The 21,270-nt window shown below is 37.1% G+C and overlaps 1 protein-coding gene across 2 annotated transcripts in view; it reads left to right on the top strand.

Annotated features, from left to right (window-relative positions):
- The window catches only part of tmem108 (transmembrane protein 108), a 65,589-nt gene that overhangs the window by 33,895 nt on the left and 10,424 nt on the right, over nt 1–21,270 (top strand). For both annotated transcript variants that reach the window (XM_077244334.1, XM_077244333.1), the window contains exon 2: nt 10,326–10,409. In XM_077244334.1, coding sequence (XP_077100449.1) covers nt 10,370–10,409 — 40 coding nt within the window. In that variant the 5' untranslated portion in view covers nt 10,326–10,369. The remainder of the gene's footprint in view (nt 1–10,325; nt 10,410–21,270) is intronic.

Below are 21,270 nucleotides of genomic sequence, written 5' to 3'. Positions count from 1 at the left end.
AATGATCAAAGACTACATTTAAAAAATAAAGTTCTGCAAACTACGATAATATGATAAATACTTTTTTTCAGTTCAGTCTCTGGCAAAAATAACTATTGCAATATATTGTGATATAAAATGATTCATTGTGTAATACCGCCAGCACCCAGCTTGATTGAAAGTTTGTTTTTCAAAAGTGAACTGACATTGTTAAGACAACATCTTTTACGATTCATTTAGTGCTTAATCACTGAGCTAAATGCGCTGTTGTGTCTTATGAAGGGACATCATTTTAAGAGGCCCTTTGGCTTTTTTGGTGTTAGAGACTCTGACGGGTTTTGTCGCCTTCCTCGTGGGAGACGTGAAAGGCATGCTGGGAAGGTAATGCACTTTTAATGGGCTGGTGCAGAGCCCTCCAGCTGTGACGGCCCATGTCTGATTGATTACACGTCTCCCGGGGGCCGGCAGAGTGACGCAGCAGCTGCAATTCATCGCTGAAGAACCAGTCGTGATTCAGCAGAACCCCGCACTGATATCCACGCAGTGCTGCTCATAGGGGAGGTGTTATTGTCTGGCCTTGTGATTCATTTTTACATCTGATTAATTTTTCATCTCGGGACATGAATAGGAACATGGAGCTTTTATTGAATCAGTTACTGAATATTGATGATGCAGAAGATGATTTTCTGGTCATTTGTGGTTTCATATCTTATGCTCATGAAACATCAAATGTAATTATTATAGGGTTAATATGACAATATTATTAGATTATATATGTGTATACATAGTTTGGGTAAGATTCATTAAATTATATAAAAGGTGGCAGTAAAGATGTTACACAATAATGTTACAAAATATTTCTATTTCAAATAAAATATGTTCCTTTAAACTTTATATTCATCAAACAATCTTGAAAAAACTGTTTTCAATATTGATAATAATAAGAACTGTTTCTTCAGCACCAAATCAGCATATTAGAATGATCATGTGACACTGAAGACTGGAAAATTACTATGTGAGAAAAGATTTTAGTGTCAGTACTACATTAAACTACAATATAATGTTGAATATAATGCAATGGGGGATTATTTGAGGGTTCTGATAATCCCAAATGTCTTATGTTACCAGTAAAAAGTGCTCTACATTATTTTAAATATATCTAGTCAGTGACAGAGTGCAAGCATATTCATCAAAAATAATTCTGTATTTTCAGCTTCAGAATCATCAATATTTATATTCTGGTGTCACTATTGTCCTGTGCATTTGGTTGCCAGCCCTAAGTCCAAGCCTATTCATTTACACTCACAATGTAAAACCGAATTTAGCATTTTAATCAACAGTACATTTTTGTTAACCTTTTACGATATGTCTTGGAATATCGCAATAATATCATATCGGGAGTTCAGTATCGTAATATGTATCAAATTGTGACATGAGGGTATCGTCACACCCCTAATATTTTACAATATTAATGGTTTTACTGTATTTATAATAGTATGTGATCAATGCAGCCTTGGTGAGCCTTATTTAAGAAATCTTATTGACCCCAATTTTTTGAATGGTATGTATATTAGTCAGTGTTTTTGCCAACCACTGACCTGGCAGCATAATACAGCGTTTTTAATCATTTTTGCTGATTCGTGTGAACACACGTACGTCTGCAAGATATCTGTTAAAGATCACTTCATCTGGAAAGCCTCTGCTGTTTACTAACATCTGATAGACGTCTTTAAGATGTCAGTTTTACATACATCCTAAAGCATAAACATATTAAAGACATTTCCTAAATGTCTATATGACATCTGACAGAAAATGTCCTATAGATGTATTGCAGGTGAGCAAACACTCTAAAAATACGTCTTCCAGATGTAAACACGCATATCAAATAGACGTCTCCGAGATGTACGTGTGCTATCAGGGCGGGGATTTGACAATGTTGTTGTCTTTACGTGAAGAACGGGAGGAAAAACTTTTCAATTTTTAGTACATCGTTCTTATGTAAACGTACCCTCAATAAAACAAAAACAAAACACTCTGAGGGAACAAAGGAAACAGGAAAAGAAGGTGAAATTAAAATTCCATAACACAGAAAATACATTGACAATCTTCCAAAACTTTAATATCAGTGAAACTATATTTTTCTTTTAAAAAAATCTTTATGGACGGAAAAAATAGTATATGAAAAGATCAAGTAAAATTATTTTCATTTCATAATATGAGCCTTTTAAAGAATATAAAGATATTGCCTCATTTTAACTGACACGAGAGCTAGGTTATGACACACAAAGACATCTTGACATGAAATGCCAGACATCAATCTGGATATAAGAGAGGGTTATCAGCGATACTGGGGCTCGTGTGGCATTCCACATGCTTTTGCTACCATTGATTAGAATCTCAAACACGCAAAAACAGAAAACACATGTGCAGCGGCTAATCAGTGCTGCATGCTAATCACCATCAGAGAAACAAACATCAAAACTAACACACCAAAGGACTAATAAACCCTCATCAGACCTGCTTCTAACCCTCTTGGGATACATTAAACCCCATTCCCAAAATGTTAACTTTTTCTTTTTAAAAGTATCAGATTTAACAAAATGTTTTGATGCAGATTTTGTTCAGCTAGATTACCTAGAAGCATTAGCATTCACATACGTGGGTAAAGTAGGCTATATGTTGGGCTAAACTGGTATATTTAGCCTTTATTCACTATTTTAATTAAGTTTCAAACAGGTTATAATATAAATCTTTTCTTTAACAGAAAAAAAACAATATGTGGTAGTGCACATAATATGCAAATAGCATTTTCAGGAGCTCAGATAAAACTGGATTGCTCCTCTTTCTTCTCGAAAAGTAGCAACACATGTCAAACAATCTTATCTTAGACTTACAAGACCTTGTTAGCTTCTGCAGAAGCTCAGAGGAAATGATGTCATGTAATACATAGTGAATGTGAGACTGGCCTAGGTTTAATTGGATTAATGAGTCCTTGTAAACGAATTAGTGAGTGAGTGCAGTCAATATTCTAAGTCAATCACCTTGACTATAGTGAACAAGATACCATGAGAGACTCACTCTGACCTCACAGAAAACAAGCACATAATTGAGTTTCCAAATGCTCTCATGACTCCATGTACTTTGTTGTTTAAATTAGTCAACATGAAATCATACTTGGCCCTCTTTATTTTCTCAATTATGTCATACACACAATTCACTGGTGCGTGTTATTATAAAGAAAATTATTTATTGGAAGTGTAATAACTTTTTGGCCCCTAAAACAACATTGCTTTTTTTACTGTTGCAAAGGCAAGGAAATATAATATTAACTTCTTTCAACATCTTATTTTCCAGATTCAATTAAATCAACATCGATAAGGATTAATTATGTGTTGTGAATGCTGTATCATGTTGTCTTTAAAGACCTAATTTGTAGCAAATTAAGTTTATTTATACCTATAAATTTACATTTATGCATTTGCAGATACTTATATCCAAAGCGACTTACATTGCATTGAAGGTACACGTTTCATCAGTCCTGGTAATCGAACATGTGACGTTGGTTTTAGTGGTGTCATGCTCTACTGTTCTACTGCTCTACTGGTGTCGGTTACGTTGATGTCATAAGTTGGCATGAAGTGATGAATTTTTGTTACTCATATTTTTGTTTTCCAATAAGTTTGTGTTTTAGTTAGTTCTACCAGAAAGTCTCGGGGGAAAAAATACCGTGACAAGTATGGATGGATGGAAGTATGGATCTTGATGCCATGGCCCCATCACTATTGCCCAGACTCGGGGTTTGAATTATGTAATAATTTATGGGATACTTTGGCTTCATTTTTCATTAGAGGCTATTTCTATTAGCCACTTTACGTAAGCTGTCTGCCATATCGGAACGGTCAAATATAAAAGTACACATCATGTTTTATTTCCCACGTCTAGTACAATTATGTGGTTTTGTTTCATTAATGTGCATGAGGCACATTGTAACATCACCATGACAGATTAAAATGTTAAAAAAACAAGACCAACTAAAATATTTTTGTCAATAAAATTAACTTTTTCATATAAAATAATGGCATTTTTTAATAATTAAAAATAAAGTAATTTTTGAGTTTAACTTTCCAACAAACCACAAAACAGAGTTCATGGAAATACAGAATAGAATAGCATAGTTCTAATAGGGGCACATTGAACAGTGTTACAACATTCCACTGCACAACTGGGATTCAAACCCGGCTAATGTCTTCTGCTTAGATCAGCATTAAAGAACTAACTCAACTGTTAAATGGCAGATATAAGATTAAAATAATATCAGATTTGTCTAGTTTTAAATAAACACAAAAAACAAAGATTAAAAATTACCTTAAGAAATTAAATTTCGCTATGGTTAAATAAACGTTCATTGATATCTTCCAAAGATTTATTAATTGTGGTGAAATTATTTCTCTATATAGTGTTGATATGGCAACTAGTAAATGCAATGGGTCTCATTCATGAAACACAAGCAGAACGAATTTTTGTGTAAATCGTGTGTAAAGCGGTTCTGGCGTAAATTTTCGGATTCATTAAAATGTTCGTATTTTCCAAATGTTAGTTGGTACGCAAGAAATCTACACCTGCTCCCAGCCACGCGTAAATAGTGCGGTTAACACCCGAACGTTTTGCTCATCAATAAGGCTGCATTTTAATTCACCTTAATCGGGTACATATTTACACAGCATTTTGAAAAAATATTATATATAGTAATTACATACGGTTTTTCTTATTATGAGAGCCAGTAATAGCGTCCTTCTCCAGTTTTAATACGATTTTTCCGATTTTTTGCTCTCAAGCTTAATGTCGAACCATTTTCTTCTCACTTCTGGGAATGTTCGATTAACAGTTGAAACTCCATTGACTGCATCTGTAATATGCTGCCAAGCTTCCTTTTTTTTCAGGACCCGATACGCCACTATGTACAGCTTGAAAATAAAATGTGGCGTTTTGAATGAACTTCTGATAATAAAACTTCAATTTCTGCATCTGAGAAATTTTTCTTTTTCATTCGCATTCATGTCATAATATGATGCCCATATATAGTTGTTAGTCGGATTTAATGGGCGGGATTTATGGTAATTGAGAATGAACGTGCACGCGCATCCCATTTTCGACTGATTGGAATTCATTAACACACACACACATTTCACTATAACATCTGACGTTTAAGTATTATTTGTGAATCAGGAGAAGAGTTTTCGGGAAGGTCTCTTTACGCACAAATCACTTGCATATTTACTCATATATTTACGAATGTTTCATGAATGAGACCCAATAAGTTTCATCATACTGGCATGTGTGGAATGTTTTAAACCATGTGTGTTACAACTAGCCCAGCATTAGTTTGTGCCCTGCTCACCATTGTTTTTGCAGCAAATGCGGTTTCACAAACCTCTATTTAAGCTTCAAAACTGATAAGTTACCCTGAAGCAAACGTGCCAATTTCTCCGCCTCCGGGAGTCTAACTGTGAAATACAGACAAACAAAAAGGCAGAAGCTTTCTTATTCCTGTTGGCAGCGATCTAAGGGGATCCATTGACAGCTTTTATTTCACGACACCATCTCAGCTGACCTTGGCTCATCTCAAAGCCCTTGTCCTTCGAGACAGACAATTTAGAGGTGCCGTCTCAAAACTGACCCGGGACGTCTGCAAACCGTCATCATTAACGTAAACCAAACATCGCCTTGGGAAAGCTGTTTTTTCAGTCTGTTGGCTCAAGGGCTTAAAGCACACGTGGCTAATATCTCCATGTCAAGTTTGATTTTCTCTGTATTGTTCTCACATTTGTGACAAGATTTGAATATCATTTTCAGTCCAGGTTGCCATGGTGACTGAAGCAGGGTCTCTGTATGTGCCAGTTGCCATGCAGTGGTTTGTTAGAAAAGAAGTATAAATGCCACTGCATGCTATCAAAAATTACAGAGAGTTGTACCTCCTATTTTCAGACTTTACTCGTTTTGTGGCCTATCAATTTGTCTTGTATTTGTAGTTTTTACTCTACTGACCTCGTCTCTGTTGTCTGAGAAAATGTGCTTGCGTCTATTTCCCCCCTGGCACAGGTGGGCATGACTCACAAATGGACTTTCTTCCTACACAAACTCACACACACGGTTGCTTTTACTGATAATGTGTCGTGACTCACAGAAATCTAACAGGTGCCATGATGAAGTTGCAGTGACTACTGCACACACACATAAAAGCGTTGTGTTCATTGATTGAGACATCATGATCTGTATTGATTGAGAAGTCAGAAAGCTCAGCGGTTGAATTTTCTCTACTGGCTGTGTTGAACAATAATGAGAAGAAGATTACGGGAACAGGTTTATAACCTCTCGCCTGTTGAGCAGTCTGCAGATATACTGAACCAAATGGAAATTATTTGCAAAAAATATTCATTAACCAATTGTATAAATCAATTATTGTCTTATAATAGACAATAATTGAATTACATTAAGTGAGGCAGTTTGATATGAGAAATATTAAGAGCTGGTGGTGATCGTTCAGGTAAGATTATATATAATAAGTGTTGTGTGTGTGTGTGTGTGTGTGTGTGTGTGTGTGTGTGTGTGTGTGTGTGTGTGTGTGTGTGTGTGTGTGTGTGTGTGTGTGTGTGTGTGTGTGTGAGAGAGAGAGAGAGATCGTAACGCTTTTTTCCATCATTTGATCATAATTCAATGAATAACTGCTGCCATGATCTGTAGAAAATGTACAGAAATATGTCTCATAAATAAAATTCAGTTTAGTGCCAGCTTTCCAGCACTAATAGCAGTTTTTTTGTGTGCGATTTAAGGCATATTCTTATAATTATGCATATAAGAGCATAAATAAAGGGGTAGTTCACCCAATTCTGTAATCATTTTCTCACCTTGTATGGATTTTTGGAACTGTCCTGTTCCTCATGTACATACTATGTACTTATTATGGTTATTACAATAACTGGATAATAACTAGGTAGTTACTCTGAACCTACACCTAAACTTAACCTTAACCTATGTTTTTACCTTATATTAACCAGTACTTTCTACACTGTAAGTACATGTAAGAGCACATACTGTAAAATAAAGTGCGACTGAATTTTTTTCTTCTGCTAAACACAAAAGATATTTTGAACAATGTCGGAAGATAAACAGTTTTGTTCCATAGTATGAAAGTCAATGGGGCCCATCAAATGATTGGTTACCCATATTCTTCAGAATATCTTCTTTTGTATTCAACAGATGAAAGAAATTCATACAGGTTTGGAACAACTTGAGGGTGAGTAAATGATGACAGAATTTTCATTTTTGTTGAACTTTCCCTTTAAGTATGTTATTTTATCTTATATTTTTCCATAAATAGTAAATAGGCTAAATAAGTAGGCAACTCACAGGACAGTCCAAGTATGCTAAAGCACATCGTTATTTTAGCACACAGAAAGGTGTCAACTGTTTAATGAATTCAACCCTTTTGCTCTGATGTGTTTTGTTTACAATTTAAAAAAAACTTTTTTAGGAAAACATTTTAGCTTTCTTTCAAAATCCTGTGAATCTATTTGAGCCTTGTATTTGGCAGAAGTGTTGTATGAGATTATTTTGTGATATAAATTTAGATTTACTTAGAATTGTAGCCTTCAAAATCAGTGCTGTCTGGTTAAATAGCATTGATCAAGAGCTATTCAGATGTGGTTTGGTGTCTACTTGAGAAAGGCTCGATTTGATCCAATGCTTATGAAAGACAGACAGCTCTTAATGAAAAGATTATGAAAAGGGATCAATGATGCGCTGTATCATGGTCAATGTGGTTGTGTTGGCGAGACGTTTAGATTAGCATGTGATTCAGACTTCCTATCACCCAAGGGGGCTCAAATCTCATTTCAGATACTTTATCGACTCAATGTCTTGTGCGGTGGGATGAGGTTCATTCGCAGTACCCCAAGGACAAGATGAGAGAGTGACAATTTTGACACCTTGACAATCACACACACACAAAAGCACACACACACACACATTCATAGACGCTTATCTCTTGAGAGAAAATGTGTCCGTGTCCATTTGCATTTAGCACTGTGACAGTTTCCTGAGACTGAAAGTGTCGGCTCATGTCAAATGCCTGAACACTGGGGAATAACTCTGGAATTTTAATGACAGGTCAAATACATTTCAGCTTGTGCAAGTTATTATTTTCAGAGCTAAACCATTTATACTCTTTTGTCTTTCATTGTGTCACAATTGTATTCTGTTTAGTGTATATTGTATACTGTTTGGTTTCATTGGACTTGTCTTCTGCCTGTCTTCATGTCACGTGGCATCATCATTATCAGTTCATCTGTATCACCTATGTTTAGTTAACCATCATCATCATCATCATCATCATCATCTGTTTCATCTGTGTTCTGTCAATCTATGTTCATCTGTGTTTGTATTTAGTTCCCTTCTGTTCAGTCAGTCTTTCTCCGTTCTCCGTTGTACTAAGTATCTGTGAACCTTCTGCCTGTCTGTACCTGTTTGTATTATATTATTGTAAGTAAATGTTTGCATTGGAACTTTGGACTCCCCATCTCCTTCTGCCTGCACCACACTGTGACAGAAGAACGGACCGCCCAAAATGGACGATAGGGCAAGAATTATCGCAATGGCTCAGGAGAGCCAAAACTTTTTGTCCTTTTCCAAGGACTTTTTCTACTTTGCCGTCACCAGCACCCTCGACAATGAGAGCCTGAGCACCTTGTTCCTGATCGGTGCCATGTTCAACAACCCCTTTGACCTCCCTGACACCACCGGACTGAACTAGAATGAGACAGTCCTCCGGTGTCTGGAGAGTGTCAGGCCTCGATCAGGAACACAGCCAGACACAAGGCCTTTTCACGTAATGCCCTCGTATTCAGCCAAGATGGCCGCCACCACGCCGATAGCTATTCCTATCCCTGTTCCAGGGTCTCGTTCCACTGAGACCGCCCGCCCTTCCAGAGTCTCGTCCCACCGAGACCACCCATCCAGAGGCTCGTCCTGCCTAGACCGCCCTTCCAGAGTCTCGTCCTGCCGAGACCGCCCGTCCAGAGTCTCACCCTGCCGAGACCGCCCTTCCAGAGTCTCGTCCTACCGAGACCGCCCTTCCAGAGTCTCGTCCCACCGAAACCGCCCATCCAGAGTCTCGTCCCGCCGAGACCACCCTTCCAGAGTCTCGTCCCGCCGAAACCGCTCCTTCCAAAGTCTGGTCCCACTGAGACGGTAGGACTCTACCTCGGCCTGTCAATCCATCATCTCCACCTTGGCTCCTACCTCCCTCAGCTCCACCATGGCCCATCAGTTCATCAGTTACACCAGGCTCCCTCGTCCCTCCGGATCCACCTTGGTCGCTCGTTGACCTACCCACACCTCTGGACTGGACTCCTCTGGCTACGCCTCGTCCCTTCGTCCCCCCGGCTCCGTTGGACTCCTCACTCCCTTCTGTTCCTCCTTGGTCCTCACTCCTCTGTCCCCACATTGCCCTTCTGTGTCCCCGCCTGCACCTCAGTCACCAGAGCCAGCGGCGCCGCCATGTCCTGCCGAATCCTCAGAGTCGCCTAGGCTCTCTGGCTCCACCCTGGTCTCCTCTCCCACCTGCTCCGCCCCGGTCAGTCAGCCCCCTGGAGTCGTCAGCCCTGCCTCCACCATGGCTCCTCCTTCCGTCGTCTCCGTCCTGGCCGCCTGCACAGCCTGCTCCGCCCTGGTCCCTCCTGCCTTCTGTCTACCCTCACCTGCTCTTCGTTCCCCTCCCTCCTTGTAATTTTACATATGTATTCTGTTTAGTTTGGTTTCACTGGACTTGTCTACCTGTCTTCATGTCACGTGTCATCATCATTATCAGTTCATCTGTATCACCTGTGTTTAGTTAACCATCATCATCATCTGTTTCACCTGTGTTCTGTCAATCTATGTTCATCTGTTTTTGTATTTAGTTCCATTCTGTTCAGTCAGTCTTTGTCCGTTCTCCGTTGTACTAAGTGTCTGTGAAACTTCTGCCTGTCTGTACCTGTTTGTATTATATTATTTTAAGTAAATGTTTGCATTCGAACTTTAGACTCCTCATCTCCTTCTGCCTGCACCACACTGTGACACATTGGTTGGACAAACAGATCCGTCATCACATTAATAATGGTTGATAATGTCATCACATTATTGGTTGAGCTAATGCTGCTCTTTTGGGCTGGTTGCCTCACATGTAATAATTACAACCCTTTTTAATGATAGCAAAGTTCATTATGTTCTTTAAGTTCATTAAAAGTTCAGGAATGCACTGGCATGATAATCAGATTATGATTAATTCCTGTCTATCCTTTGTCCTGCAGAGAACCATGAGCACTGTGGAGGAGGAGCCGGACCACATGATACCATGAAGAGAAGCCTGCAGGTCCTGCCCCACCAGCTGCTGAGTAAGTCTCACGTTAATTAAGCTTTTTAATACTGATAAGCCAATTATAGTGTTTTTAAAAACTCTGTTCCTTCATACAGTTGATAAAGGACCCTAATGTTCCAACAACTACTGTATGTGAAATCATCATATGATACACTTATAAATCTAGAATTAATTTCAGAATATATTTATTGACATTTTGTGCAGATACCACACCTTATATTTATATCCTTATATTTATATTTATATATTATATATATAAACCACAGTTCAGTATTTTTCCCTCACTCCCCACCCCACATTTCCTCCACCCCTAGCATCCCAGGACAACCACCCAACACATACGAGTGCAAATAAACATAACAACAATAATTTTAATATAATAATATACTGGAAGTATAATAGTTAAATAATTCAATAAATGTCTGAGAGAGAAAAAAAAGTTAATCCTCTTCTGGATTTTCAAGTGACAGATTATTAATATCAATATAATTTAACAAAGGCTAACATGTTTTATGGAAGGTTTTAAGAGAATCCTTTTGAAGAGAAACTGATTTGCTCCAGCTTTAAACACAAGTTAATTTATTTTATCCATATGAAGCAGGGGATGCATGTTTCCACTTAAAGAGAATAAGCCTGGCCAATAGTGTGGTGAAAGCAACAACCTCTTGTATGTATGTATGAGGCCAAATTAGGCTTAAAAGGAATTTCAAACTAAGCTGTTGAAGGGTTTGGAGTGACTAATATATTAAAGGTTTTCTCAAAAGTGTCATTTTTTTTAAGTATGATTGGCTGAGTACTGTCCACATCTATTGCAAGTGTTGCCTCTGTCTGGGTATATTTTGGCTAGTCTGCCATTGGTGTATAACTTGTATATACTTATATTTGTATTACTTAATTTTTTTAACAGTATAAATGAGTGTGGTCTTTATCATTTCCGTGGATCTGTCAGCAGAAAAAAATCATGGTAATTAAACCATTTTAAAATTCCATCAGCACATCCCGTCTATGTTATCTTGGTCTGTTATTTTGGCTCTTGACTCAGAACACTTGCAGAATATTAGTATTGGTGACACGCGCTTGATATCAGTCTGGCTGAGATCCAAAGCGAACGTGTGAAATGTATCAGGAACATGAGGTCGGACAGAGAAGACTTTTCTCTTTGTAGAACAACTTTAAAAAGAGATTTCATCACAGAAAATTCTGTTAGACTCCATGCTCACAAAAATTCAACATGAGTGTTAACAAAAGGTCTGATATCAATAAAAAAGTTTTAGCCATTCGTTCAAAGTGATCTCAATAGAGTTTGTCAAGGGAAAAAGTGTTTTCAGCGCTTGGAGCGATTCAGGACATTTTTCTATTTAAATTCAGAGTTTTTCTGAGCGCTGTGTGATCTGAGAATGTAGGGACACTCAGTGAAGACCACAGTGGTTCTGGTGCTCTGCAGGTGGCTTTGAAATCTCCATATATGTGAACTGTTTAGTAATTGTACATCTGCACAGACACCAAAATGTACATTATACAGTAAATGTATCTGCAGCATCTAAAACATGAGCATGTTTACCTAATTATTATAATTACCTAATTTGACATGCTCTATTAGTATTCAACTCGTTTGGAAGGATTCCATCACTTAATATGTATACATTATATACTATATCGTAACTAAAAATAGATGCACACTTTTGTTAAAAGTTTTTTATTAAATTGATCAAAAATGAAGACTGGAGCAATGGCTGCAGAAAATTCAACTCTGCCATCAAAGAAAAAATTAAAACAGATGAGGTGTGTGCGTGTGTGTGTGTTTATGTGTGTGTGTGTGCGTGCTTTATGTACAGTATGTAAGATATGCTGCTGCTGTACAATATAGCATACATTAATTACCCGTAGCAGATCTATACAGGTGGAGCTGGGGAAGGTGGAGGGTTTCTGAAAGCGTGCTGCAGTGCTATAGAAAATGCTGACCAAGTATTTGAAGGTTGAGCAGCGAGCTCATTGGCTACTAATACGCCATGAACCAATCAGCTGTTCCCTGTAGAGAATGATGTGATTGCAAGGAGTTAAGGACCCTGTGCAATCTAGAGTTTCTTGACAGAACGTTGTGCGTGTATGTGTATAATATATATATATATATATATATATATATATATATATATATATATATATATATATGTGTGTATATATATATGTGTGTGTATATATATATAGAGAGAGAGAGTGTATATATATATATATATTACAGTATATAGTTTTAAAGTATACAATATTTATGCTGTCAACTTGTCCATATTGAAGCTTATTTCTAAAGTAATAAATGTTACTTACAAATGCCTAGAAGTCAAGTCATCCTCATTTATATAGCGCTTTTAACAATGTAGATTGTTTCAAAGCAGCTTTACAGAGATAAACATAATTTAAGGTAACAGAGATTGGTTTAGTTTTATAGTGGTTCTTGAAAAATGTTTTTTCCAGCTAAAGTTAGTTTTGATTGATTCACTTCCGTCTAAATGATCATTTGTTACTAAATGAGGGGCCGCTTAGACGACACCGTTCTCTCTAAACAGACTTTAAACGTGAACCTGTGATAGACGCTGATGGCGTTCACATGCGCATTAAGAATTGATTCTATAGTTATGTGCGTTTGAATATATGTGCGCAGGTTTGTAATTCCTTACAAACCATGCCTAAACAAACTACTTGTCTTGTCTATAAATTTTGATGCAGAATTTTATTTTATGTTATCACTTTGGGTAGGTAAGCGAACCGAAAAATTCCACAACGCTTTATCTGTAGAGTGGTATAGGGATCCTCCATAGGGAGAGGCTAGTTGGCACTTCAGCACTGCATTGTCATCAGGTCCAGGCGAAAGTCCTTCGTCAGATCTGGAAACGGCCTGGATCCGGCAGGCTGCGGGAAAACCTCGGGATAAACAAAGACACTAAAATTAGCGTAGATACCATTCTTCTTATGATGTAACGAGTACATCAGGATTTAAGGGAAGTGTTCCCAGTTCCGGCTGACCTATCTATGCAGCCTAATATTGAATTATAGAAGTCTATAGAGTGTTATGTGAATGCTAGGTCAAAGAGATGTGTTTTTAGTCTAGCTTTGAACTGACAGACTGTGTCTGCTTCCCGGACAATGTTAGGAAGATTGTTCCAAAGTTTTGGTGCTAAATAGGAAAAGGATCTACCGCCAGCAGTCGATTTAGATATTCTAGGTATTATCAACTGGCCAGAACTTTGAAATCGCAATAGACGTGAAGGACTATAATGCGTTAAGAGCTCGCTCAAGTACTGGGGAGCTAAACCATTTAGTGCTTTGTAAGTAATCAGCAATATTTTAAAATGTATACGATGTTTAATAGGGAGCCAATGCAGTGTTGACAGAACCGGGCTAATATGGTCATACTTCCATATGTCGTCGCTCTTCTGCAGAATTTCAACAGCATCAACATTGATTCCATGTGATAATATTAGATCTAGAGTATGATTACGACAATGAGTAGGTCCTGACACGTGTTGTCTAACTCCAATAGAGTTAAGAATGTCTTTAAATGTCAATCCCATTGCATCTTTTCCATTATCTACATGTATATTAAAATCACCAGCAATTAGGACTTTATCTGCAGTCTATACTAATTCTGATAGAAAGTCAGCAAATTCTTTGATAAAATCTTTATGGTGCCCTGGTGGCCTGTATACAGTTGCCAGCAGAATTCTCAAACTTGATTTATCGTTTACATTATATATTTTTACATTAAGCACCAACACTTCAAAAGAAGTATATTTAAAACTAGATTTTTTAGTGGTTTTGAAAATATTGCTATAAATTACAGCACCACCTCCCCCTTTGCCTTTCAGGCGAGGTTCATGTTTATAACAGTATTCTTGCGGGGTGGACTCATTTAAAGTAATGTAATCGTCTGGTTTAAACGGACTAGTATACTATGCTTTCATTGGTTATTGTAGGTTGATAATATTTTGTAAGTTTAAACATTCTTTCTAATTTTGTTTTATGATTAGCTCAGCTACTACCCCAAAATATCGTAAAGGCAATTGACTCTTGCTACTCTTTTGCACTAAATTACAAGGACAGTCCTTTTGGTGAGGCCTTGGGTCAAGAGCTTTGCTTGAGGGCATGGTGGTGATGATAGTTTAAAGATCAGCTTTTGTGGGGTTTAATCATCCAGTTTTAGTTACCAGACTTTAACCTCATATACACATTACAGTTAAGTTCAACATGCATGAAATTGGCAGTTCTTACCAATGCAACTTGCTGCAGAAATTGAAAGGGCTTTGCCAAACCTGCTAATTAGAAGGGGACGTCTACTTGCTTTTGGCCACAAAATGTGCTAGTAGTTATATAACGTGTACAGTTCATGAGTCATAGTTAGGGCGCTTTTACACTTGGTTCGATTGCCTGTTCCGAACCCGAGGTCGATTGCTCCCCCCTCCCCCTGCCCCCGATGAACTGTGTTCACATTATATTATTTGCATCCGAACCCGCATGTGAACCTGAGCATACCTGTCCTGTCGACCACATTATATATTATACGTCATCAATAGCGGTTCACTTCCGCGGTTTGGTTCGATTGCTTTCATATCAGCAGCGAACCGTACTGGAGTTCACATGAACCGTTCCCCAGACCACCCTTTTTAAACGGACTTGAGTACTGTTTGCGGGTGCGCACCCAAGTTTGGAAGACAGCGTTCACGTCATCCAAACGAACTGAACTCTGACGTCATTCAAACCCGGGTGCGCACCAAAAGTGCTAGTGTGAAAGCGCCCTTAGTGTTAAAATTAAATAGTAGGGTACAACAGGGTTAAAGGCTCCACAGGGTAAAAGGCGCTTTCGATTTTATTTTCCTCTAAACCACTAGATGGCATGCAGGACTTTCCAAAACATCCACTTTTCAAGATGCAAGTCGAAATTTGTCTGATCCTTGACGCGATCGCGGGAGGAGCGCAAAGTTGATTCTGCGCTAATTGATCTAATATTTGATGTTTTTAAAAATGTTGCAGATTTAAGTAGCAAATGAGAATGGCTAGAATTATTGAAGATATTTTGAGACAAAGGTCTTCTTAATGATGTTTAAGGTAATTAAAGCAACAGTTTTTCAATAACGGAATATGTAAAAGTATGGTATTTGGGGTAAATGGCGTCCCTTCTTTCGGGGCAGAAGGCACAATAATTAACATGATAATACATATCTGGCTGACTTTTCCAGTTGTTGACATGACATGGTTATATGACATGATATGGACATATTCACATGGTAAATATCATATATTAAGTTGGGTGTCCACCTCAGAGATAATCACCATTAGGGCTGTGCTCAGAATATCGATCCGACGATACATCGTCATAAACTCCTTACGATGTGCGTATCGATACAGCAACTGAAACATTAGTGTTCTGCTGTGCCGCGTCTTCTGTCTCTTTGTCTCTCAAAATGGCTTGCTCAAGGCAAGCGTCAAACGCGCTGAAGGCGGCGATACTACACTCTTGCTTTTAGGAGTTGGGACATGACGGAATATTCACTTGCATATTCGGGCGAGCATTACATTGTCACTTAAGTTTACCATTCGCTCGTCTTTTTAAGTCTTACCACGCTAAACATTCAAGTGATTTTAAACTATTCAATACTCGCACGCTCTCTGAGAGATGGTTTTCTCTGCATGCTTACATAGAGTAAAGCCGCCTTACAAACAGCCTGTGGGTAACAAAAGTTCTTTTTCACGGATTATATCGCGTTTACAGACAAAAACAAGCAAAATGATGTCAAAAATTTCGGTCTTGGTGAGTATCCAACACAGTCGGTTATGTCTTAGATAAGCATAAAATGCATGTGACAGTATAATGAAAACAGGATCCGTGCACTAGCTCTTAAAGTGACTGCAGGCATATGTGTCTGTCATTAATTTGTTGTCAAAACAACAAAAGATAGCTTTAATTATAAGGAATCTTAATTTATAGTTGATGTATTTAATTTAGTCAGGACTAAAATACTACCCTATGTTATTTTACATTTAATTACTTTAAGTTTCTGTAGTATTTCTGAATACTAGTGCTAGACCTATTCAAAAACTTTTCTCTTTATTGGTAGGCTTAGGCTATCTTTATTCTATTGTATTTATTTGTTTAAAATGATTTCAACATAATGTAAAGCAATGAATGTGTTTGGTGCACATTCCAACACTTATTTAATTTAACTCTCATTGTTTTTTAATGACAAAAACTAAATAGTTTTTCAGTTATCACAACTGTTATAACACTGTTTATTCAATAAAGATATTACTGTTACTAAACTATGTTCAAAAGAAATTTAAATTCCAAATTGATCCATATCGTGATATGTATCGTATCGTGGCTTTAGTATTGTGATGCGTATCGTATCGTGACATTGTTGGTGATATAGACATTGTTAGTGATACACAGCCCTAATCACCATATTTATAATGAAACCGTCATATTAATAAATATGATATTAATCATATCATATAATAAAATATGATTCAATGTTACTACTGTAAATCTATAATAATTATTATGGGATCTCATTCAATGCTTTCAGAAGCTTGACTTTTTAAAATCATTTTCTGTATTTTTTAAATATATTTTTACATTAACATTTTAATGACAGTATATTTATTGAACAAAAATGAATTATTTTATTTATCAAAATAAACATAAAATAGTGCAAACTTTCCTAAATTGATTATTTTGAACAAGTATTAACATATACTTTAGCTAAAAAATTTTTTTTAATAATGTCTTTGAATAAATAATGTGTGCCTTTTGCCCCATGCTGGTGAGCCTTTTACCCCGTGTGTATGGTAAAAATCCAGTCTCACCACCGCATACATTTATACGATTTTTTAACAAAATAAACCACTTTATGATATATTTTTTTCACACAAAATCTGTTGCCCCATAAATGGTCAATACAAACATATGTTTTTTCTTCAATAATACACTATGAAAGTAGGTTTTTCTTAGGGTGTGCCTTTAGCCCCGTTGTACCCTACTGATAACAAGCGCAATCTTTGTCTCACTGTCAATTCTTTTTGTCTTCCATGTCTATATGTTCATCTGTATGCTCATCTGTAGGGATGGCACCATTTGTTTAAAGTAAACTAAATTTAGCTGATGGCTTTCTCATACGGTTATGGCGTGATTGCTGTTCTCCCTGAAGTGCAGATGGTATTGTGGGGCTATTTGAATAAAATAGCTTTTGCCAAATAACATCCTAAATTGGAATACAAAAGGAATGCTCCTTCAAAAGTCCCAAAGCAACGTTTCACTGCCTGGCCATTATTTCATTGTTACAACTATTTTGAGCAGGAATAGCCTAGTGACATTACTTATGTGTTAGGAATTTCCTGTTTAAAATGTTTACTTCCTGTGCAGCCAAAGTAAACTGTTAGTGCCCCTTTAAATTACAGACTTGATATATTCGGTAAACAAATTGATTATTTCGTTGCCCAAAGCATCTCGTTCGTCCGCCCTCCTGATTGGATAAACATCCGAAAGTTCAGAGGCATTGCAGAGGACCAACGCAACTTAATTCAAAAACAGGAAGCCATTATAAGAGGGTGTTATGGTTCCCTCCTTATCTATGAGCTCACATCTGCACCACCCTTCCCCTCCCTCAACACAGGAAGTGCCCAAAGCGACCCACAATCCTCTGGGGTAACTATCCCTAACTTTAAAAGACTGCCAACTCCTAAAGAGACACCAGTGGAATTGTATTTGTTGGTTGGATCAATTGTTTTGGTTTTGTTCACATTTATAGCTTAAAATAATCCTTTGTGCGACTGTCAAAGAGAGATTTTATTTAGCATCTCACTCTGTTAGCAGACACAGAAACAAAACGAGGCGTTTTTGCTCAACCTCAAAAAGTGACAACTTTAACATGCTCTATAAAAATATCTGTGGGGTATTGTGAGCTAAAACTTCATCAGAGATTTATTTTACATCTTGTGAAAAGGGCATTTGACCACCCCTTTAAAATATCAGTTAATTTGGCAAGGCACGGTTCGTTCAGGATGTAACATTTTTGTGATAGCAACCTCTCACAAATAAATTTTATTGATATTGATATACATTGTGGTATTTATTAATTAAAAATATTTTTTAAAACAAAAAATGGAAAAATACCATTCAAAAGATTGGGGTTGTTAAGATTTATTTATTTTAATAAGTGTCTCATTATGTTCTCTTATTTTGTTCATCAAGGGTGCATTTGTTTTATCAAAAATACATTCAAAATATATATATTACTTTTTTGTGGAAACCGTGATTTAAAAATGTTCACGATTCTTTGATGAATGCAAAATTCAAAAGAACATTTATTTTAAATAGAAATCCTTTGTAAAAAAAATTTTTTTACTGTTACTTTTGATCAGTTAAAAAACAAATCTTACGAGCCCATTTTTTACGGGGTAGGCCTATTTTAAAACTGCATTTTGTTGTACTATATATTTAAGGTGCAGAGAAAAAAAAGTTACTACTCTACCCAGATACAGATGTTAACACCAGGTGTAAACGTGTCTCAGAAGGTTTCTGCATCATATTCTGTAACTTGTTAGACTTTTATCTCACAGTTAAAGGCATAAACTGCTCAGGAATATTAATTTCAGCTGGTTTCCCAGACCAATTAATGTGACAGAGATTAAACACCATTTATAAAAGAACGAGGGGGTCATGGGAGGATATAAAGGTTCATTACCAAAAGAACAGTGTTTACATCTGTTCTTTTGGGAAACCGCCAGACTTGCTAGTTATTGAGTGTCTCTGCAAAGCACTGTGTTTATCAATGCTTTGGCTAAACACCTAGAATAGGCCTTTTCCCTGCACCTAGTTTATCACTGTGAACCAGTGTGGTTCTCGCTACAGGGAAGCTTGTTCAATTTTCCACTGGGTGCTCATCATGTAGAGTGGACATGTTGCCGTCCGCTGCATGTGTGCACCTAGCAAAGCATTAATGCTGATGTGTGCGATTGTGTCCTATTTTCGGATGTTCCTTAGATTGGAATAGTTCTTGAGTGCAATCGTGAACTAGAAATCATTTAAAGCTTCTGCCGCACATGCAGATTTTCCTTATTCTCTGTGTACTATAGAGCATCACAAGGCTTAAAGCCTTGGTAAGCTTAAGCCAGGTTACAAACATTTGTTCCTTTTCTAAATGAGTTTCTCAAAAATGCACTTAAATCTACAGTATGTAATTCTTTTCGCCGCTATGGGTCGCTAACCTTTTACCAAACTACCCGCAAGTGCTGAATTAATACTCACACAGGTCAGTTTATTACACTATCACACTAAACTGCATTTGAGTGTGTTGAAAGTTCTAATGTTATTCTATGTGTTAGTTTGTCTGTATGAGACTAGCGGTAAGCTAATCAACATTAGAATATCATACTGATCATATTCTAACATTTCATCATGTTGAGCTATATAACATTGATTAGTTGTATGTACTTTTGCTCACCTGTCTAATAAAGTACATGCAAGAGTGGCGTCTCTGTCAAGTCCAATTTTGTCACGGACGTGGAGCTCTCGGCATCTCGAAAAAGCCGCGCTGATATCGGTCCTCGTTTTAGTTCTCCTTTTGTCCCAAAGTCTTCTTCTCATGGTCCATAATGTTTGAACGAAACCACAACAGCGTGAGCGTGCCGCTAGACGTAATGCAGTTGTCCACAACTGTCGCCATGGTTACTATGGCATTACGAGCAGAAACCAGGGATAACGCGGATATTACGTCATTGACAGGCAACAACTGAACATGGACAAGCCATTATTTAAAATTTGAATTTTTTTGGAAATTCAAAATCTTTGGGAACTTTTGGGATATTGTAAGTACACAACTGGAGGAAATATATCACACTGTGCAAGTGATTTGTGGATATTTTATAACAAAAATCTTACATATTGTAGCTTTAACACGAATGTGCAAGTACGCGCTGAAGTGCTGAAATGTCACTCATCTAGGGGTGTAACAATATATAGTGTCACAATATATCGCAATACAAAATGCAACAATATTTATCGTTGATACTAGTGACAATATGTATTGTGTATAGTTCACCTAAAATAAAAATTGCTGTATGAGAAAAAGTCATATTTTTCTGAGTTTTAGTGTCAGTAGGCCCAACTACATTAATATATAATGTTAAATATATTGTATAATAATGCAATGGGGGAATATTTGTGGGTCCTGATAATACCAAATGTCTTATGTTACCAGTAAATAGCGGCCTACATTATTTTAAATATATTTATTCAGTGAAAGAGTGCAAGCGTATAATTCTGTTTTCAGCTTCAGAATCATGAATATTTTTATTCTGGTCACCATTGTCCTGTGCATTGGGTTACCTGCACAAGTCAAAGCCTATTCTTTTACACCCACAATGTAATATCAAATTTAGCATTTTAATCAACAGTACATTTTTTGTTAACCTTTTATCTTGTTTTGGAGTATCGCAATAATATCGTATCATGAGTTAAGTATCCTGATATGTTTTGAATCGTGACATGTGGGTATCCTTACACTCATCACTAACCTCATACGTCCTATAACTTTTGTCGTAATATTCACGGTAAGTATCTAAATAATTAAATATTATTTCATTTTATTAAATGGCCGACATAGTTTAAAATAATTTGGGTCTTTTCTCGTCCATTCGGAAAATGCACATTTATTTTAAATTACCTGAAACCCAAGGCCACTAATAATCGAACACGACCCGTGTCTTTCGGATCCAAGTGGACCGTTGTGTCAGTCAACACTGTTCAGCCTCATACTGCAGATGCCATCTTGGCTCGTTGTCTCCGAAGGTGAGGTTAGTGTGTAATATTGAATGATGGATGGTAAGAT

This window comes from Siphateles boraxobius, unplaced genomic scaffold (genome assembly GCF_051911475.1).
Source record: "Siphateles boraxobius isolate OS27281-9 unplaced genomic scaffold, OSU_SipBor_1 26, whole genome shotgun sequence".
Lineage (NCBI taxonomy): Eukaryota > Metazoa > Chordata > Actinopteri > Cypriniformes > Leuciscidae > Siphateles > Siphateles boraxobius.
This window is presented reverse-complemented; position numbering and strand designations above follow the sequence as displayed.